The sequence below is a fragment of the Dendropsophus ebraccatus genome, chromosome 2 (assembly GCF_027789765.1).
Source record: "Dendropsophus ebraccatus isolate aDenEbr1 chromosome 2, aDenEbr1.pat, whole genome shotgun sequence".
In the NCBI taxonomy this organism is placed as follows: Eukaryota; Metazoa; Chordata; class Amphibia; order Anura; family Hylidae; genus Dendropsophus; species Dendropsophus ebraccatus.
Window position 1 is genome coordinate 106058657 of NC_091455.1, and position 16986 is coordinate 106075642.

The 16986-nt window shown below is 38.5% G+C and overlaps 1 protein-coding gene across 2 annotated transcripts in view; it reads left to right on the forward strand.

Moving 5' to 3' along the window:
- Positions 1-16986, forward strand: part of DROSHA (drosha ribonuclease III) — a 214898-nt gene that overhangs the window by 138920 nt on the left and 58992 nt on the right. For both annotated transcript variants that reach the window (XM_069958135.1, XM_069958134.1), the window contains exon 21: positions 6081-6180. In XM_069958135.1, coding sequence (XP_069814236.1) covers positions 6081-6180 — 100 coding nt within the window. The remainder of the gene's footprint in view (positions 1-6080; positions 6181-16986) is intronic.

A 16986-nucleotide genomic window follows, 5' to 3' on the forward strand; every position in this document is an offset into this window, starting at 1 on the left:
AAAACATGGATATAGTCATTGGCTGTATCCATGTTTTCCAGACAACCATAGAGCTTTATCCAACTTCAGCAGCCACTGCTAATCAAATGCCGAACGCTCGGGTTCGGATGAACTCGAGCATGCTCAAGGTTTGCAGATGGCCCGTATGTATACGTTCTTGACTGTGAGGAGCTTTAGATGTCTGCAGAACTGCTGCAGTGTCAGCGGCCCCACACACAACAGTGTGTCCGGATCTGGGCATAATGACCAGCAGCTGCGATCCCGCAGCTGTCTGTCATTAACCCCTTAAACGCTGCAATTTTTTTTGCAAAGGAAGTCAGTTACAGGTTAAGCACTGATGGGCGAGTGTAAGACACTTACATTTGTTGTGTTGGATTGACAATCTGTAGGTAGAGGTTGCTCTCAGGCAAACTCTATGTACAAATCGGCAGTAGTACTGATCTTTGCTATACTATACTATAGCATAGATCAGTATATGCAATCTAATGATTGCATATTTAACTGTAAAATAAAAGTGTAATTAAAGAAAGTTTTTAAAAGTATTAAAACCCTTTTAACCCCCCCCCCCCCCCAATAAAAGTTTAAAATACCACCTTGCCCATTCTAAAGATAAAAATATGTAAAGAAAATAAACAGACCATATTACATATTGTAGCATGTGGAATTGTCCGATCTATTAAAATATAACATTATTGTTCCCGCACTGTAAACAGCTTTAATGGAAAAAAAAACCACCAGGATTATTTTGATTTGGACATCCGGGCATCAATGACCTCGGTCATGAAGGGGTTAAAAAAAAAAAACAATAAAAAACACACATTTCATATATTGTGTATTGATAGTATGTATTATACTCTCTTTGACATTTAGTTTTTGTTGATCATTTCTGTTTTATTTTCTTAATAATCTATACTTGGATTATACTGTAAGCAGAATGTTTTGCTGGTATGAGTAAGTGAGCATCCAAAAACCATGTGAAATATTTCCTGGCTCTGTGTCTAAAACCATGTTTTGTCATTGACAGCCTGGCAGAATGTGTGCAGCCTCATGCAGCTGACACATTAAGCCTGCTTATATTCACAGCAGCTCTAGAAAAAACCCACCATCCACAGATAATTTATGATAGGATGCTGTCACAGAGATAAGCTCACAGTTTGCAAGTATACCTCTCATCATCCCAACATAAATCTCACCCTCCCATTGAATCCATGCAGGGTGCTCTTAAATCCCTATAGTTTTGCCATGTTTTGGGGGTGGTTGATAAGGCTTCATGGTTCTCAATCACCTCCACAACAGGAACGCTTTTGCGCTGTTTATCATCTCTAAGATAATACTTACTTTAGTGTACTGACCTGTTTTCAAAGCTTACAAGATTCCTTTTTATTTGCATACCATATCATTTACAATTGTTAATGTGATTCTCAAGAGGGTTGCTAAGCAAATCGGTTACACAGGCCGATGACTTCAATCATCTGTCACTTAGAATTTTTGGTGTTTACTATTAGAAAATAATGTTATGATTGCAAATACATTAGCTTGACTGTTGTATTTAAGATTGATAAAAGACAAAAACAATTATTATCCTTTTTGGCTATGTTCCCACAACGGGAAAATGATGGCCGTGTGTCTGGACAACTGTCATTTTAGCACCATAACGGTCTATTAATAATATTGGCCGCAAATAATTTTCATGATCATTATTTGCAGATGTCATTACCAATGGACAGCTGTCTTTTGGCGCTAAAATGTTGTCCATCCAGAAAGATGGTCATCATTATCCCGTTGTGGGAACATAACCTTAGCCTATATAAACTATAGTATAGGGCAGCAAGTTGGTTCACTGGTTAGCACTGTAGCCTTGCAACGCTGGGGTCCTAGATTCAAATCCCACCAAGGACAACTACTAATGTTCTCCCCGTGTTTGTGTGGGGTTCTTCTGCTTTATAAATGTAGAATTATTATATTGCTTTGTGTCAAAAAGGCCAAATCATTTCAAAGATGATCCATTTATTGGCACTGAACACCTAATATGTATCACTTGGAAGGACCAGGCACATGTATGTTTTACAATATTGGCCATTTGTTCAATTTGTTATGGCCACAATATCCAAAGTATTACAAGGAACGATTATATCTAGATCTAGGCAGATATCTCCCTGTGTAATAGTGGCAGCAATCAGACAGCTAGTGTGCAAATGTTCACTCGTCGCCTGATCGTTGTCTTTCAACGTGTCAAAAAATCATCTGCCACTGGCTGTTTGTCTTATTTTACACTATGATAAGTTCTGGACGGTAAACGTCCAGGTCTAGAGTCAATAAAAGGCCAGTTTGGCACAGACGGGTGAGAAAGTGAGCAAGTGCACTTTTCAAAAGCTTATTCTGGAAAGAAAAATCACAATGATAGGGTATGCGCTCTCTCGTTGTTAACCCTTCCTCTGGGGTTCTCTCCTCCTCTTCACAGGTTAAAGTCTAACTGCTAATTTTCTGTCTTACTGTCTAGTTTATAAAATAATCCTGAAATCCTGCAGTTTGCAGCCTGGCTCAATTTAAACATGAGACTTCCTGCTCTGATTGTGATGACAGATTTACAGCAAAAGGTGACACTAGTAGATAAAAAAGACAAAAGCAGAGCATCCTCCACTCCCCTGTAGGATGACCTCTGAACAGGTTACAGATGTGTCCAATACAAAGAATAAGGCACAAAACTGTTGTGACTGCTTGTCCACACTTGTCATATATGTACAGCCATGCATCTGTTGTCCATAGTCCATACCTAACACCTATTGATTAAGACTGTGAATCTTTTCCTTACATCTGCTGATAAGTGGCAGTGCCTTTCTATGCCATGTAAGAGTAATGGTGTCTCTGGTGCAATGATGTATTTCTAGGGAGAAGGACCATGCATTTCCACGGACAAGCAGAAGTAGAAAGGGACTAGAAACCACATATTCTGCTGCCTTATACTTTGACACCTCTTAGTCTTTTTCTATGCCAAGTTGCTTGACTGGCTTTGCCTAATAACTCAAGCAAATGGCACAGAATCACCATCATTCTTCGAGCCAGCTCAGCTTGAAGTGCGTGTGAAGAAAATACGTCATCCTTTCTTCAGCGATTTGGGATTTTTGTTTGGTCCTCTATCTATTTTGTCTTTTATTTGAGAAATCTGTATTCACATGCCAGGATTCTAAAAGTCAGGCTGTAAAGACAGATTGGACAGGTGTTCTTTCAAGCTATGCTGTCCTTGCTCATAATTGTACAGTGCTTCTAGTGCTGGGAAAAGGTCTTTTTCCAAGAGGTATGATGCAACCAGGGCAACAATCAAAAGCTTCATTACAAAACTGATGATTTTCAATAAAGGCACACAAAAAGTTAGGGATGTTTGGCTGGCAGGTGAAATTTATGGAAAACTTAAAACGTTTATGCTACAGTGATATTATATCGAGAAAGTAAGGCGTTTAAGCAGAAGAATGCAATGGGAATTTGCTCATCGCATACAATTTATTGTAACAGAAGCCAACAACAGTGGTGGGTGTACCCCCCAAAAATGCCAATGTCTGTGTGCCTATGTTGTGTGCCTATGAGCATCAATTAACAGCTTAACAACGATGTTTTATGCTGTTCACAAGGTGACCTATTGTCTGCTGAGGCATGGCATCCCACTGTTGTTAAAGGGCAGCTCTCTGGTCATTGAGGTTCTGGGGTACAACATCCTCTGGGGTCCCGCTACAAAGGGACTCTGCTAATGGCATAGGTTTTCTATAGGATTCAAGTCTGGAGAAAGTGCAGTCTCCAGCAGTTGTTCCCTAATGATGCTACCTTGATGAGCTGGAGCTTTGTCATTCCTGAAGGTGACGACAGACTCAGGTACAGGCCTTCCACGTCCGTGTTCCGAACATGTAAATGCGTCTCTCCTGTCATCGAATCTACTACTCCCCTATTCCCCCGTACTGACTGGCTTACATGTTCACCAGAAGTGGCCTGGACTACGCTGCTGCCTTCTCCCAGCAGCATAGTCCAGGCTACTTATGGTGAGGACGTGTAGACGGTCAGCATGGGGAAATAGGCGAGAAGTAGATGCGATGACAGAAGAGCACATCATCCTCTCCTGTCATCTCTGGTAAGTGTGTGTGTGTGTGTGGGGGTGTTCACAAAGTGTAGGGCACTTCTGTATTAACTAGACACAATTGCCCACATTGTAACACCACCACCAAGCATCACCTAACAAGCTCCTTCTAAGGGCCCATTCACACTACAGAATCGGCGATGAAATTCCACGTGGAACCCCCCCCCTGCCGATTCCATAGTGTGAACGGGCCCTTAGGCTAAAACTGATTGCAAAAACGTAGTGTGAACCCAGCCTTAGAGAACAGCAAGGTGTGCAGAAAGTACTGAAACATTTTTGTTCAAAAGGCTGGAAAGGATTTAACCCTAAAGTTATATCCACTTAAATGAAAATGATAAAAACAGTTTAAAAAAAAAAACTAGCTGCTTTCTTCCAAAAAACAGTTCCACCCCTGAGCCCAGGTTGTGGTGTTACAGCTTGGCCTCTCTCACTTCAGTGTAACTGAGCGTCTATACTGCACACTAGCTGAGGTAAAGAGTGGTGCTTTTTCTTCAGGAAAGCAGCCATGTTTTTCTAACCCTGGATAACCCCTTTTAATCTTTTTAACCTCCTGCATGTTTCCAATCATTTTTAGCTATATATATGTTATATAGCTTCTATATGTTACATTTTCAAGAGGATGAAATGCTTAATGTGTTCACTAGAAACTATATGGTCCTATTGACCGACTGGATTTCCTTGAAGATTTATTTGGTTTAGCATCAGTCAGAATTATTTCATCTATAACCCATGAATATGACTATGTTATGTTATAAATAATTTGTTCTGGGATTTGGAGGCATTGGCTTAGATTTATTCATAGAAGCTGCATTTGAATGAATGAGAAAGTTTCATGTCTAAGTGCTAATAATATAGGTATCTATATACAACTGTTTGATTTAGGAGATGTGTTCATTTCATAAAGTGATGGCGTATCACCAGCATAAGCCGCCTTTCTTTGATTAGTAAGGGACTCAAAGCGACAAAAGCGCTGCACCCTTTTCTAAAATTGTCCTTGCATAGTGGGCTCATAGCTTCCTGACCCAACTTAGAGTTAGGGTAAATTCACACGGGCGTCTCGCACAAGAAATCCGCAGCTAATCCGCAATACACATATTATTCTTATTATTATTAATATGTGTATTGCGGATTAGCTGCGGATTAGCTTCGGTTTAGCTGCGGATTTCTTATGCGAGACGCCCGTGTGAATTTACCCTTAGGATAGCTTCACATGTACAGGATCCGCAGCAGATTTGATAGCACAGATATCAATGTAACTAAATAATGAACGCAGAATCAAATCTGCACCATTAAATCTGCTGTGGATCTGCTGCTGATCCTGTACGTGTGAACACGCCCGTACAATTACTCTGAGATGGTGCAACTGTTCAATAATTGTCAATTATGTATCACTGCAATAAGGGTGCTCATCATTCTTTCATGTTGCCTGTGGTTCAAACAGCATGAAAGTAATGATAGTCTGTATCCACATGGGTAAGCACTGCAGATTAAGAGCTTGCTAGGTACTGCTCAGCATAGCTGGTTAAAACCCTAAATCGGCATGACTATCCTATCTATCTATTTATATAATTATTTTGTGTGTGTGTGTGTGTATATTTATATTTTAATTTAACTTTTTTAATACTTATATTCAGAATGAGTGAGTTCCACAAGCTATGAATCTACTAGAGTAAAAATCTTACAAAAAGCTTTTGACATTGTTCAGGTTTTATGCTTGGGATATATCATATCGATCATTTCACTCTTCTGACAACTGGCTCCAATCTGTGTGTGTTTAAGTACAGTGCAATTGAAATGATGGATTAATAATGAATAATATTTTGTTGCAATCTATGGATGTTTCGTGACTCACATGAATACTAATTCCTATTGATCACACGCACTAAGCAATTTGATTATTGCATACTGATTTTTCTTCGTGCTAGTTTTGATTTTTCTTCATTTCTTTTTATTACAGTGTCCATCTGTATTTCCTGTTTCCCAATCTAGAAGAAGGAGGATTAGCTACGTACAGGACAGCTATTGTTCAAAATCAGCATCTCGCTATGTTGGCCAAGGTAAGAGAAGCTTAAAAGCTGTTTTTTTTAATTCTGTCCGTTTTGACTATGGCTTTCTTTTTTTCTTCTTTGAAATGCAGCATTTACTGTCCCCAATATTTAACAGTGCAATTTCAACATATTTTAATGTACATTACTGTGGAGACACTTTCTGCTAAAGTAATGCAGCAAAGGAGCTACAAACCTAAGCTACAAACTGTGGAATCTGTTGGTTCAATAATAATAATAATAATAATAAATTATTATTATTATTATTATTATTATTAGTGATGAGCGAATAGTGAGATATTCGATATTCGTACGAATATCCCTCGAATATTCGATCCCATTAAAGTCTATGGGAACAAGTATTCGATTAGTGAAAAACATCTATTTGACCATTTGGAGGGTAAAACCTGAAGCTGGGGGATATGAAGGCTTATTGAATATTCGCAGGATATCTCACTATTCGATTGAACAGTATTCGCTCATCACTAATTATTATTATTATTATTATTATTATTATTATTATTATTATTTCCATTTCAGTTGTGCATACCAAACAATGTCTTTTATAATATACATTTGCAAAAAATAAATAAATAAAACCCTGCATCATTTTTGCTTTGCTGTCAGACTGTTGGCCCTTGTTGACTGTCTGGAGGCAGCCACTTATCCTTGTGGATGCCATAAGCAGCAACTATTAGGTTCCTGCTGACACTGGCAAGTGGAAGCAATGAGTGATTATTGGCTGGCCTCTCCTCTCCACATGGCCCGTACTTGAAGTGAATACAGAGCACACTGCTAGAGGTGTATCATTACTGTTTTATGTTCAGACAGCTTAAGACTAGAATAGGCAGGCTGAAGGTGCGCCAAATGTATCACAACAGTGTAGTTTGGTGAATGTGAATAGACATGGTGGATACCTATCTCTTACTGTACTTTTACCACCTATACCAGAGTCTGACATTGCCCTTTGTTCTGGGATTGTTTGCTTATGGTCCTGTCTGTTCAGTATAACATGGGATTTTTTTCTTTTAATCAACAGTACCTAAAACTATGTTAATACCACATTGGTGCTGTGTTTTATACAAGAGCGCTATTTAATAGCACCACTTACAGAAAGACTATTGCGTAGGAGCCATGTTAATTATAGTCAATTACTGCAGATTTTTAATTCTAAAATTTAGCAGATCCTGTGTCATTCAACTTGTGCCATGGGTTTCTACAAATCTGAAAAGCTCTTTCATGACATAAAATGTCTATGTAATAAAAGAAACAGGTGTATGCCACTAAACTTTTTGATGAGAGAATTCTCTGATTAAAATTCAGAGTGATAGCTCGCACCCCTAATCTCTCAGTAGAGTAATAATATAGAATTTGATACTGTGAACTCTACGCAAAATAAAAAAAAAAACAACAAAAAGCATCTGCACTCATGCATTAGACAGCATTCAATTACAGTGCTCCACTTACCATCTATACACCTTCCTAATGCTGCACAAACCTTCAGCTCACAAATAACAGCTGTTCATTACAGGTTACAGTATTGACAAGTGTTTTTACCTTTTCCTTTGAAAGGTCACTCTGAAACTTCGCAAAAATAAGTAAATGCGCACTATTTTTCTAAAGTACTTTAATTTGATAGAAGCTTGCATGCACATTGAAAGTAAAACACCTACACATTCTTTTTAGCTTTTGTGACCTGTTCTCAAATCTAATGCAAAAAAAAAAAATAAATACGTAAGAGGGTGCTTTTAAGGAGTTCATGGGAATTTGGTATCAGAATGGTATTAATTGTCTAATGTTTTGCTTTAGTGCACATGCAGTTCACTGTAGAGATCAGCCATTGCACTTTTAGAGTAGCTGAAAATTAGTAGTATTTTCAAGGTGAACTTTCAGAAAAGGTAACTTTCATTGTTCTTTAGTATGCTCAAGGATCACTATCTTAATGAGCTCAGGTCTTGGAGTGTAAAATTTGAAGTGTCACTGTCGTTTCATTATTATTATTATATTTTTTATTTTTTTTTGCAGAAATCAATAGTACAGGTGATTTTAAGAAACTTTGTAATTGGGTTTATTATCCGAAAAATGCATTTTTATCATGAAAAAGCAGTTTGAAGCTCTCCCCCTGTCTTCATGGTTTTCTATGGATAGGGGAGGGGTGGAGGGAGATGAGGCACCAAAACAGAACAACAAAGAGTTAATTAACAGCTACATTAGCGGGCTATCTCCTCTGAAGTCAGCACTGACCTCTGAATACCAGCTTTCACACAGCTCCCATTGTGTAATCCTTTTGTTTTCTGCCCTCTACTGGCGATGTTAAAGAGTCGAGATTTCCTTATAATGAGCAGTGAATGAGACAGAGGAGGGGGGGGGGGGGGTCTGGGAAAAGTCTTTTTGAATCTATATTTGCCTAATAAACCCAATTACAAAGTTTCTTAAAATCGCCTGGACTATTGATTTCTGCAAAAAAAAAAAAAAAAAAACGACAGTGACACTTTAAGCTGAGACTGTGTCAGGTTTTCTTACAATACCTTTGTGCCAGTAGGCAGTGATTTGCTTATTCAATAATTTCTTAATACTAAGCAAGCTGATCAATGTGACCATACTGAAGGCTTCCCCCACCATCAACAGAAGGCATGATACCAATATATCCTTAAGGGGATTTGAGTTGAATGAAACCAGTGAATGCCATGATTTTTCCTGTCACAGTTCCCAGCACAAGTGTGAGTTTGAGTAGCTGCATAGTGTAGTAGATTTTTGTAAGATTTCTTTTTTCTCTCTAGACATGTATATAGGTTTGTATTTTGTATAAATATGTGCTGTGTAGACAGGTGTCCTTATAGGGTGCTCTTCTGTCTCCAATCCAAAATTTTATATTGTCTAGAAACACACTTATAAGCTTGTACAACCAAGAACCTTGGAAAGGGAGCAGGTCCATAAAAACAATTAGCGTAAATGTGAACAATTGGAGCCGTGTTGAAACTCTGTCATGCTATTGACAAATGATTGTCATTCCTTGCACATATTGCTGTGATCAGTGTCCTTAAAAAGACTAGAATTCTACATACAAAATGACTTGGCACCAAACTCTTTTCTGTAGTAAAGCTTGGCTATATTCTTAACTACTATATGGATTTTGTGCAGGTAGTTTGGCAGCCATTGTTGGTCACACACCAATAGCTGATCATGCCCAGTCATTTTATACTTTCATTTAGAAAGAGTGTCTAGGAAGAATATTTTTTGTGAGATTCTTTACATTTTAAGTGCTTAGGTCTACAATGTTTAGTTTACTGAGTGTTCATCTATTAAAGGTATTATCCGGTATTAGAAAAGTATAACCGCTTTCTTCTAGAAACTGTTTTTGTGTGTGTGTGGTTTTGCAGCTCCACACATAACCTGAGCACAAGTGTGGTACTGTTTCTGGAAGAAAGCAGCCACTGCTGTATTGTGTCTACCGCTGAGCAGTTCAGTGTGGGAAGGTCTAGAAATAGGGGCAGCTTGGATGACATCTTTTTTTAAACTTCACGTCAGGTTGTGGCCTAGTCTGATTGTTGGTGTTCAAAGCAATTAACTGTCTGTATGTTTTTCAGTCTCTTTTTGTGCTCAATGCAGTAAGAATTAATGTGTCCCTATATGCGCACAGTGCACTGAGGTTGAAGGTGATTTTGTTGCCTTGATCCTCAGAGCTGTTAGGGGGATATTTGTAGCTTATTTCACATGCTTAAAGGGCGTTTTGGTGCACTGGGGGCCAGCCCTCCCAGGCCATCCCATCCCAAAGATGTGCGGTGACATTCTGCTCTGCTAATATTCATTAGGGCGGACGGTATGGATCAGTGCAATGAGGGTGGTAGACCTTCCCCCCCTAGTATGCCAAAATATATCATTGGCATATAAAGTAGTCTACAAATATCCCGACCTGCCCCCAGTGGGAGAACCCCCCCCCCCCCCCCCCCCCCCCCCCGCCACTCTATGACACGGCGCCATTCTATCGAGGATGTACCTCTTTACATCCTCTTTGATATGACTCACGGAGAGAACGGCGCCGTCACGGGGAAGCCGGTGCCGCAGTCCGTTTTTTTAACTGCGGCCCGATTCTCGTGTACAGCGCCGCCTTATCCACGGGTATTGGGCCAGGGCTGAAGCAGCACTGGAGATGGGCCAGCCCTCTATGACGCGGCTCCTTTAGAATCAATGGAGCCGCGTCATAGAGGGGCGGGGGTTTCCTCCCACTGGGGGCAGGCCGGCCCGCCTCCAGTGCTTCATTCCCGGCTCGGTACCCGTGGATAGGACCGCAGCACCAGCTTCCCCGTTACAGCGCCGTTGTATACGTGGGATATATTAAAGAGGATGTACCCGATGGTACATTTGCTTTAATGTCAATATTTACTTTAAAGGGGACACATTGCTTGACAATACTAATAAACTGCCATATGTCTAGTTCAAGGTTGAGGGGGTGTTTCGTGACATAAGGATACTATCATTGCTGTTCTGTAAATCCATATGTCATGCACTGCTCCTTCTCTTGGTGTTTCTGTAAAATCTAATTATTGACATTGATTTTTTTATTTATTAGTGTGGATATTTTGTCATCTGCATTCCCTTCTATGTTACAGTGTAACATTCCTGTTTCAGATATGAAATATTTGAACATTTTACAGAATTTCTTTTTTTACTTTTCTCTTTCTGGAATCGAGAGACTTACCATAATCAAATAGATGCATAAATGTTGAAGAAAATCACTGAAACTCTCGCTAAGCCCCTAGTTTTATTCAATAATTAATATAAGAGCCCAACAAAACAAGGATAAGCAGAGACACGCCAACCAGGCATTGCACTTATTAAACAGGATGCCAGAAAAGCATGTTACTCTCGATCAGTAGAGAGATAATTTTTAATCAGCATAGTCTCAGTTCAAGCTTTTTATAGTTTCCTTTTTTCAGGTTTGGCTGTAGATGATACGTTAGCTAATAGTTCTTTCTCTTTTATCCCTTTTATCTGTCTATACTATCTCTACCTAAGATGCAGGCCGCCAACCCTAAAGTGGATGTCCGTGTCTCTCCCCGAGTATGCAAATAATTAGCTTAGCATCTATGTATCACAACATTGAGACTTGATGGTGACACCACCATCTTTTGTGACACCTACAAAGATCTGCCCTACAATCTACAGCTACCATGAACAAAAAGATCTATAAAGGTTTAGGATTAGATTATGCTAAATGGGATGTAAATATATAATTTTTGTATGTACCACATGCTTATTTGGCATCCTGTTAGATAATGGGGAGATTTAAAAAGAGGAGAAATCTCTGTCTTTCCTTTATGACCTGTTCTCTGTTCCTGGCTTTGGCTTCAATGATCTATCAGATGAATCTGTGTGTGTAATAGGGCCCTATCTATAAAGTAGCCTGATGGGATATGGGGGAAGCATGGATGCAAAGCACTTTTTAATGTGAGCCAGCATATGTAACACATTAAAACCTTATGTTTAATATGTTTACAGAATGGATGTGTGTGTTATCTTATAGGTCCCACTGATTTGTGTTTTGTAGGGTGAGTTGGTTCAGGTTAGCCAGCATCCACTCTGCTTCCTATATGATTGACCACCATCTTATAGATGTAACAACTGTACTGCTAAACATTGCGTTGACTCTTCATCATATACAGGCTTATTTTAGGTCTCCCAACATGAGAACAAACAAAGTGCAGGTAAAAAATGAAAAATTGTAGCTGATGATCAGTTTATTTACATAGGGGGAATAATTGGAAGGACACGGAAACGTGCTTTTAAATGAGTACTGTCATTTAAGTCAACTTTGTCATATTTAGGCTATGTTGGCACTTCGGGATTATAGCGAAGTGAACTGCGCACTACAGGAAGTGTCAGTTTATTATTCACTGAAAATAATGTATAGTAGAGGGTGCACCCAAGGACACATAAATAATAACAGTGTGTGAATAAGTGGAATACAGCAAATTTTAGTGCAAGGCTGTTTACTTGCATAATTAGCATTAGAAGGTGGGTTTTTTTAGTCTTATTTTAAAATTCTCTTGTGTCCTTTGTGCTTTTGATAACATAACTGGCCTGTTTAATCAAAAATGTTTAGCGTAAAAACAGTGTTGTTGCCCTCAGGCACCAATGGAAACTCATCTTTCATTTGTTTAACTGCTCTAAAAAAAATTAAAGCTGAACAGAAGCTAGTAGACATGTTTTGATAAATGAGGCCAAATCTGTTACCTAAGGATTTACGTAAGATTGAACATCAACTGACTGCATTATATCTAGGAATTTTTTTTTATTTTTAAAAAGCTTTTTTTTATTGGTTTCACAGTCAAGTATCAGCAGATGTCACAAAAGAGTCAACAGGAGATAATTGAACAGGTATTGCAACAAGATTAGAAGCAACATATTGTAGTTAACATCTATTCATACGGCAAAAGTGGTATGGAAAAAAAATCCAAATAGTTAATTAGTGTCAGACTAATATTTGTTTGCTATAGTAGAGAAGTACATGTTAAACAGTAAAAGACCCTCACAAGAAGGTTTAGCTGAAACCAAGGTAAAAGAGGGGAAGGGAAGGGAAGGAGAACAAGGTGGGTCTGTGGATGGATCCAGGTAGATGCTTATAAGAGATGAAGGTCATAGCAGAGGGTCGCCTGCAATTTCTCAGTTCATGTACCAGGTCGCTTGGCAATAGGAAAAAGTTTTACTGCCAATTTCCTCACTTAACTGTGTGTGTGAGGGGGCCTGACACCCTGTAGCACAAGTTCAATATAAGAATCACACACATTGTTCACATATATACTGCAATAGATATAAATTTTCAGTGTTTTTTTTTTTGCTTCTTATATTGGACCAGGTCGTTTGGCAGCAGGTCCATCTCACTTGTAACCTCTAGCAGGTAATATGGTGGTAAAACTTTGCCAGGTAGGGAAAAACATTTCCACTCTTTGCATTGAGGCATGCAGCCAATAGATTTAGTCCACAAGATTGCGCTACTGCTCTTCAGTTGGGTACAAAAACAGTTGACAGATTGAGGCTATGCTCCCTCAATCTGAGTGCATGGACGTCATTTAATAGCAAATAATTATCGTTATTTCAAAACAAAGGTGGTTGTTTTAAAATAACAATTATTTGCCATGAAACAATGGCCATCCACTAAAATTTCAACAGTGTGTAAATATAGCCACTCCTGGGTTTGGTTGCAAAACACTGAGCAAAAATACTGTGTGGGAACATAGCCTGAAACATGTTTGCGCCATTTTGTGGACAAGATGATCTCTGTGTTGTATACTCAATGTGAAGGGGATTTATGGGGTTGTATAAAAATAATGAACTGTACTGAAAATGCCATTGATTTCAATGCACTACAGATGAAAATAACTAACATGTCAATTACTGCCACTGCCGCAGCAAACAACGGACGTTGTTCAATACATTGTGTGAATAACGGCCACTGACTTCAATGCAACACTTTTTTTTAATGACAAGAACGGCCGTTGTTGTAATTGCGAACAATGGCCATTCTTGTCATAAAAATATGTTGTGTGAACATTGCCTAAAACTGAATTAAAATTTCATTAGGATGGTGTCTAGGAAATGATACTTGCTACATAATCTTTGTCTAGGCCATGGGTACATAAATTATTGAAAAAAAATACATAGAAAATGTATGTTGCATTTATAGGTGTCATAGTTTTAGACTATGTTAAATACAACTTTGAGTTGTCTACAAAATTAACCTAATTAAGACAATATAATGCAAAAACCAAATATATTACTAGAAGTAAATAAAATACATATTGCCATCATACTGCTTTTAAACAAAGCTATTATACAGGGGCCGGTATATTACCAGTAATTCTCGTATACATACTGTTACTGACCAAACCCAAGTACCAAGATCAATATTACTAATTATACCACTAAATAGGGATAAGTAATACTGCCACACCATAACCACAAATTACCACCACACAGTGACTGAAAAAAATCTTCATACTTTTTTTTTGAATAAAACTGATCACACACAGACCACTAATGCCAATAATACCGCTATAAAAGGGAGAAATATTACCACTGCACCCGGAACTCATATTATCATCACCTAGGGACTAAGACACCATAATGATAAGGGGGTGGGGCTAAAGTTTAAGTCACAATTCTGATCAAAATCTTAATTTTAATGGAAAATTAATCAAATGAATTTGGTCAGTTGCCGAATCCTACCTGGACCCAAACCAGTCACTACTGACACAACAATATTTACACAGTATGTAGATGGTGAGAAAATCTGTTTGTTAGAACCATAGGTACTCTTTTAAAACCAAAGATATTTAGGCCATATCCTTGACCCCTGTTTTGCTCGTTGAGGTGGTCTCACATGTTCTCATCTCTCCCCATTCAAGTCTATGGAGGTAGTGAATAAGCCGCACCACTACTGTACTGTGTTACTATCGTTGTTTTACATACCTAAATTATTCATAGGGTGCAAATAGCAGTAAAAGCTTTAAGAGCTAGATTATAGATTATGTTCATAACCATTTTAGAATCTAGTCAAAAGAAAACACAGCTTTACATCTGAATTGGCCTTTACAGAGTTATCACAAGGCATAAACGCTGCCATCCCAAATAATGAAATTCCGCATTCAGCTCTGCGGTGCCTCCTTCTATTGCTGATTATGGGCCCAGTTGTGTTTAATCATTTAGCATTATTGTAAGAACTGGTGTTAAAGAAACAGAATGGAACTGATGAATGAGCTGTGTTTTTTTTCTTGTTTCTGAATATTCCATTTATTATCACTTTTACCACTCGCGCAGTTAGAAAATATGACAGTTCAGGCTATTTAAATTGCGTTTCATTACTTAATTTGATAATAAAATCCAGAAAAAGCTTTAAGTTTTGGCATTTGCGTCTTTATAAATGTCACAATCGTTAGGATAGAGTAAATCTGTATGTATAGAAGTCCCCCCTCTCCCCTCCACCCCGCACACATTCCCTCTGCTAATTTACTGATGAAAAAATTATTAAACCAACTGTAGCCATTTTACAGATGAGAATCTAATCAACGATAATGGCATTAAAGTACGACCACACAATTAAAACACTTTCTTCTTTCTTAACCTTTAAATTTTAAGCAGATGAATATGCTCTTATTACAGAAAGATCTTTTTTTTTCCAGTGAGTTTAGCAGGAAAAAAAATGATCAAAGTACATTTGTGCCGATTTTGTAACCCAAAGAGCTTTGTGACAGGCAGTTATTTAATGTATCTTACAGTATAAGACATTTCAGATATGCCAATAAATATTTTATCACTCTGAATGTTAACAACGACATTGAACTATTCCATCGCATTAAATTGCTAGTTCTATTCTGGGTAGAAGGAAGGTTTTAACCCAGCAGTTACCAGTTTCTTATCTTCTGTGTATCTTTTTCTAGCTTACATGTACTTGTAGCTATACAGTCTATTACCATAAAATGTGTATAAATATTTTTTTTCTTGGGATTTTTTACACTTTGATGTTTATCAGAGCAGTTTTAGTTTACTGTATATACTGAGACAGCATGTAGAGTGTTGCAACATGCAGGAAGTGACCCCTGAACACTGTCCACATCATATTATATGATACTATAACAAGTCACCCCCAGCTACACTGCAATCCAGTAGCTGCAACTTCACTTTAAGAGTCCTCTCGGTCCACTCAGTCTCTCATAGATGTGCCCCACTCAATCTGTTTTATCCAGCTCCAATGAGAAAAGTCAGACAAGGAATGGATCAACACACAAAATTGTACTGTTACAAGTGATAACTCCCTGTCTCTCTGTTCTGATTCCTGTCACAGGACAGATTTTCATGTTTTCTATGGCAGCACTGTCAATGGAAATACTCAGAGCTGTCAGCTATAAACCAGTCTCTTTACTCCACACTGTTGCTATACAAACATTTAAACCTCTTCCCAATTTTCTTATCACATTGATCGGTCTTCCCCTGCAGCCTTTATTCTGTCAGCTCTGCTGGAGACCTGTCCGCACTACTAGGTGGTCTACCGTAATTTTCAGAGTCTCCCAAATGTTTTAAAAAATAAGTGTGTATGATTTTAGGAGGAAAGGAGATTAGTTTCAGGGAACAAATGTGTTCATATGAATCTTAATGTAGTATGTTAGTATGGAAAATGTTACAAACTCTATGATCTTGGACTCCTAATGTCATTTTTGGAATTGTGCAGGATCTTCCACATAGTTTAATCAATGCTGTACAAATGTTTGAAAGAAACCATGGAGGGAATGTACTAAAGGACACCACTTTATATACTCTTCTTAAGAGAAAGTACCATTAAAGCAACTCTGTATCCACTTACCATCTCACCAAACCGCTAGTACCATCCATTTGAATCATCCAAAAAATTATCTTTAAGGGTATAAACCCACACACCGTATATGCAGCGTATTTACTGCTGCGATACGCAGCAAACTCGCAGCAAACTCGCAGCAAACTCGCAGCAAACTCGCAGCAGATTAGATCTAAATAACTGAACACAGCATCAAATCTGTACCAACAAACCTGCTGTGTATTTGTTGCGTATCTGCTGTGTATACGGTGTGTGGGTTTATACCCTTAAACTTGCAGCGCTGTGTCATACTGGCGTGCCTAGAGTGTCTGTGCCCCAAGTCTGCAATGCCTCTCCCTTCTTTGTCCCCCACCCTCCTCAGCATTAGGAATGCCGGAAGGCAGGATTTCTATTCATCATTTGTTTAAATAGTTCACCTGTGTCGCTATGGTACATGTGCACTGCTTAGACAGATGATAAAAAGAAATGAT